A 5,251-nucleotide genomic window follows, 5' to 3' on the forward strand; every position below is an offset into this window, starting at 1 on the left:
TAACTTTGCATATCAACAGGTGAGCTATCCGTTGCTATATATATTTTTGAAACAACATCAAATAGAAATGCCTTCTCAATTGCTGAATTCTGTAAATATAATTATATTAAATAAATATTCTAGAGAATTTGCTACAAAAAAAAAGAGAAAAGGATAAATGTTATTCTTACTGATATGAGTATATTAAGTAAATTTTCTAAAGTAGGCAGCTGTGGTATTAACTTCTGAACAACTTTGCTAAATGCTTCAAATATACTGTGATCATATATTGAGGTCAAATGAAAACTCAAATGTATTTGATCGCACCCTAGAGAAGATATGTAAAATAAGTAGGAACAGTGCTTGATTCTATAAATTATCTCAAAATCTTTTTATTACCAGCATCTGCTAAATCATCGTTGGCCCTTGTGTGTATGTCCCTTTGCGTTTCCATCTTACAGTCATCCGACAATCCATCTACTTTATGGATAAAGACTTCAAACTTGATGGCCTGATTAACCTTGTTTGCCTTTGTGACTGTCGCATGAAGCTTATTAAGTGCCTCCATGTAATCATCCTGTGCATCTATCACAAATACCAATGCTCCACAACCACCAAATATCATGTCACTGTCAAAGGTAGGATCAAAGAAGTCAATTTGTCCAGGAAAGTCCCATATTTGAAATTGTACAAAGCTCGAATTACTTATATCGTCTTTAATTATCTTATTTGTACTTTCTAAGAACAGCGTCTCGTTGGGTGACATCTTGTGAAAAACCACTTTTTGTATCGACGACTTACCGCTACTAAAGAATAAAAGGAAAAGATATCGATATAAGTATCTTGACAAATTTGTAGAGAATCTTAACACAAAGAACTTAACCGTACCGTCTGAGACCCATCAGAAGTATTCTAGGCTTTTGTTCTCCGGCTAGTGGATCCATAGATCCCTCGGTTTCACCATCAAACGGTGCATATCCAAAATCCTTTGGAAAAGAACTGCTTTGATAATGATCATCATATCCACTTTGATAATGATCATCATCATCCTAGAACAATATTATAGAAGAAACTCCATAAAAAAACATGAAGTTTAAATAACTTATAATAAATAAATCCTTATGTATCTTATAACTAAAGACAGCGTTATTGTTCACTCCAAGTATTAATGTACATAATTTATTCCAACATACATGTGCATCTAAATTAAATAAAATATGCAATAGAAATACAAATAATGTTACTTTTTTTGGTAAATGTTAAGACCTTGGTCCACTCAAATTTTGATAAAAATATATTCAATTGATGCGTTTTCTTATGAAAATGAACAATCTACAAGAAAAAAGTGTTGCTCTGCTCCGCGAACCGAGATATTTTAAGTTAAAGTTGATGACTAGCAGGTTAGAAAATCTGTCACGGTCACGCAACACTGCTTCAAAACAAATTATCGGAGTTCTAACCCATGTGGACAGTGGGATGTGTAGACGGCGTAGCCCTGAACCCAAGTGTTACTGTCCACACATCTCATTGTCCACATTAGATTAGAAAGATTTTCCAGATTTCCTAACTTTCATAGTCGTCAACTTTAACTTAAAATATCTCGGTTCGCGGGACAGAGCGATACTTTTTTCTTGTTAGATTTTTCATTTTCATAAAAAAACGCATCAATTGAGTATACTTGTATAAAAATTTGAGTGGACCGGGTTTTCTTAACATTTACCCTTTTTTTTTATCAGTATCACCCTTAATTATTTATCACCTTGGCTTATTATTTTCTCGACTGAAATTCAAACAAAAGTAAATTCATGTTTTTGCCCACTTACCATGTTCATAAGATTAAATAATCTTTGTGCCAAGATTCCAACCGTTCTCGCACAGGATTACGAACCTAAAATCCGAAGAACGCACAGTGTCACGCCGTATCAACTGGATCACGAGATTACATATAATGGAAAATTATTTAGGCTACAAAAAAAGTTTAATATATCTTTATTATTTACAGTTGACGTAGGGTGTGTGTGATGATACAATGTCAGTTCAGTGTTACCAACTCTAGTGAGCCGGTTCCTACTGACCTAGTTTACATTAGGCGCCTTCTGCGGACTCAATGGGTGCATACAGAAGCACGACCGCTCACTGAACGCTCAGTCTGTAAGCTCTTATATCTGTTTGGTCTATATTTTTGGCTCTATTGGAAAGTGCTCTTTAATCAGAGATTGGCCATCAGGATTTCGTCAAATTTCTTCGAGCAAGAAAGGAGTATAGGCTATCTCACTCCTCCACCAATACTGTGTATGCATAATATATACACATCGCTATTGGTAGAGGAGTGAGATGATGGCCTATACTCCTTTCTCACTCGAAGAAATTTAACAAAATCCTATGATCAGTCTCTGATTAAAGGATCTCTAAGTTATAATACTGAATGCATCCATTAGGATTGTCTGTTCGACTTGCTTACACTTTTTACACTTAGCATCTTTGCTTTCTCTCTTTTCAGCGCCAAATTGTAGCGGATGGCTACATATTATAAACGAAATAATGGAATTCGTCCACTAAGGAGGCCACCAGACTAGAAGCTGTTTGATCGGCTGTGACGTTTCGTCTCGGCCACACTACTAGACTCATCAGTAAGGCGATGTAGTGTAAGCCCTACCTTAGACGCCCTGGAATCAATTTAGGTTGTTATCCTATTTAAAGGAACTACGCGTGACTGCGCTTTCGCGAATCCGAGCGAGTCTCGTTGGACCTCTGGTGGCGAGTCGCCACAAAATGTATATCTAATTCATTTTAAGTGTAAAAAATGTAAACAAGTCAAACAGACCAATTGGTTTACATCATGCACTTTTGATGCGAATACTAACTAATAACTTTCTATTAAATTATTTAAATTCTAACAATGTATTCAAAGAATGATGTACTAAATTGATACAATATGCATTAAAAAGATTAATTAAATACTCGCATCATATATAACACATCGGTCAATAAGTCCCCGGTCTGACACATAGAGAGCGCTACTAACACAAAAAGTACATAGTGGTTCGAAAGAACAGACCCTTTTAGGCGTACTGTCAAATGTATATGTCATTCGGATCATTATTGTGTGAGTTATTGAAGCTTTAGTGACGCTAATTTGGTTATTTTCATAACAATGGAAAAAAAGGAATTTCGTGTGCTCATTAAACACTGCTTTTTGATGGGAAAAAACACCGTTGAGGCAAAACAGTGGTTGGACAAACATTATGGCACCTCTGCCCCAGGCAAATCAACAATTATCGACTGGTATGCTGATTTTAAACGCGGTCGTACGGACACCGACGATGCACACCGCTCTGGTCGCCCAAATGAGGCAGTTGTCCCCGAAAAAATCAAGCAGGTCCATAAATTGGTTTTGTCCGACCGTAAATTAAAGCTGGATGATATTGCTGACATCGTAAAGATATCCAAGGGAAGTGTTTTTACCATTTTACACGATCATTTGTCGATGCGGAAGCTGTGTTCGAAGTGGGTGCCGCGTTTGCTCACTGTGGATCAAAAACAATCGATGGCAACGATGGTTAAATTGAACGAGTTGGGCTTCCAGCTGCTCCCGCACCCACCGTATTCGCCAGATTTGGCCCCCAGCGACTATTTCCTATTCGCTGAGCTCAAAAAAATGCTCGCTGGGAAGAAATTTCGATCGGATGAGGAGGTCATCGCCGAAACTGATGCGTATTTTGAGGGTCAGCCAAAATCGTTCTACAAAACCGGCATCGAACGTTTGGAAAGGCGTTGGACTGATTGTATTGCCTTAAAAGGAAACTATATTGATGAATAAATTCGAATTTTTATGTAACACTTGTGTTTTCTTTGCTAGACCGGGGACTTATTGACCGATGTGTTATATGTTTGTACAAACCGAAATTAAAATCTGCGGTACACGATGCTTATTATTTGATTTATATAATCGTGCTACGGTACATATAACACGAGTATATAAACCAAAATCGATTTATCATCTCCAGTCTTGAAAAGTAGACAATGTACCGAAAGAAAAGTGGACATTACTATGTAGTTTACATCCACTTTGTCAGAGAGCAGTAGCATTTGCGGTTACAGGTTTTGGGTTGTCATGTCCTCTCTCAGGTTTCTCTCTGCTGGCACTGATATCGTGTGGCGTAGGCTTAAGCTAGAAGCACATAGAAAAATATAAAGCTCATGGCACATACAAAAACGTAAGGTCATAAAACATAATCAGTAAGTGGATTGCCCAATCACGGTAGAGACTGTAAGACCAGTAGCGAATCCAATCTTACGGTTTCCTTATTGATTACGTCTTAAGCCCGTATCAAACTACTGACTCTGCAAGCCGACCCGACTGCCAACTCTGCCGATTAATAATGGACCAATCACATTGAATCAGTTTTATTGTGATTGATTCATTATTGATAGGCAGAGTTGCCAGTCGAATCGACTTGCAAAGTTGATACGGGCTTTACGGTCTTACGTTTTTCATGTGCTCTCGGCTTTAGTATTCATTTGGGAGGGATCCAATTGCATACATTGCATACGCACATGCTAATTGGCTAATTTAAAAATAAAATATTCTCATTGCAGTGAATACTAGCTAATGTGAATAGTGTGTGCAATTGTGATTGTAGGCGAACGGGATCCTCCCATTAACTTTGAATGACGATTAGTCCATTAAAATTAAGCAGTCGCATTTGTCGAGAAAAGCGTTATTCTGCCCCATGAATCAAAATAAACATATAAAATTATAGTGTAAAATTATTTATAGTGTACAATTTTTCAATATTTTGGCTTCAAATACTAAAAATATATTTAACAAATTATAGATATATTTTTTTAAATAAAAAGAAAAGTTTAAAATTTTACATTTTTTGTTTTTTCTGTTTTTAGATTTTTTTCAGTCTATCATATACAATCATTATACACGATTAAAAAATGTTTGTAATTGTTTTATTTATCCCGGTCAAAAATACGAATAGCACAATTATCACATACGGATTTGTAAACGATATAATTTATCCTTCGAAAGTACAATCAAGTATTTGTTTGTAGCAACGACACCCATAATGGGAGAAGCTTGGCAATCAAGATCAATAATTCTTTGTTTAGCGGACTTTGCTTCGACATCAGGTCTCTCATATAGGAACACATGTCGTGTATGTTTCACTATAGCTATGTACGAACCATCTATAATTTAAAATAAGTATTGATATTTTTAAATAAAAAAAATTAATATTAAAATATAATATACTCTACAATA

At 36.0% G+C, this 5,251-nt stretch overlaps 3 protein-coding genes across 3 annotated transcripts in view; 1 reads left to right on the forward strand and 2 right to left on the reverse strand.

Annotated features, from left to right (window-relative positions):
* LOC108753250 (ras-related GTP-binding protein C) overlaps positions 1 to 1,945 on the reverse strand; it is a 2,681-nt gene extending 736 nt beyond the window's left edge. The window contains exons 1-5 of the mRNA XM_018494676.1: positions 1,803 to 1,945; positions 868 to 1,028; positions 379 to 785; positions 171 to 307; positions 1 to 89 (exon numbers count right to left, since the gene is read on the reverse strand). Coding sequence (XP_018350178.1) covers positions 1 to 89; positions 171 to 307; positions 379 to 785; positions 868 to 1,028; positions 1,803 to 1,811 — 803 coding nt within the window. The 5' untranslated portion in view covers positions 1,812 to 1,945. The remainder of the gene's footprint in view (positions 90 to 170; positions 308 to 378; positions 786 to 867; positions 1,029 to 1,802) is intronic.
* A 1,067-nt stretch (positions 1,946 to 3,012) lies between these two features.
* LOC108753246 (putative uncharacterized protein FLJ37770) lies at positions 3,013 to 3,833 on the forward strand. The gene has a single exon (XM_018494672.1). It carries the CDS (start codon positions 3,134 to 3,136, stop codon positions 3,797 to 3,799), a length of 666 nt encoding a protein of 221 aa, XP_018350174.1. The 5' UTR covers positions 3,013 to 3,133; the 3' UTR covers positions 3,800 to 3,833.
* Positions 3,834 to 4,934: 1,101 nt separating this feature from the next.
* The window catches only part of LOC108753244 (nudC domain-containing protein 1), a 2,237-nt gene continuing 1,920 nt past the window's right edge, over positions 4,935 to 5,251 (reverse strand). Inside the window, exon 4 of the mRNA XM_018494669.1 lies at positions 4,935 to 5,178. Within this exon, the coding sequence (XP_018350171.1) occupies positions 4,979 to 5,178 (200 nt within the window). The 3' untranslated portion in view covers positions 4,935 to 4,978. The remainder of the gene's footprint in view (positions 5,179 to 5,251) is intronic.

The sequence above is a fragment of the Trachymyrmex septentrionalis genome, unplaced genomic scaffold, assembly GCF_001594115.1.
Source record: "Trachymyrmex septentrionalis isolate Tsep2-gDNA-1 unplaced genomic scaffold, Tsep1.0 scaffold67, whole genome shotgun sequence".
Classification (NCBI taxonomy): Eukaryota; Metazoa; Arthropoda; class Insecta; order Hymenoptera; family Formicidae; genus Trachymyrmex; species Trachymyrmex septentrionalis.

Excerpts from the sequence above, each read along its gene's own strand:
- LOC108753246 (XM_018494672.1), top strand. The coding sequence starts at position 3,134 with ATGGAAAAAAAGGAATTTCGTGTGCTCATTAAACACTGCTTTTTGATG.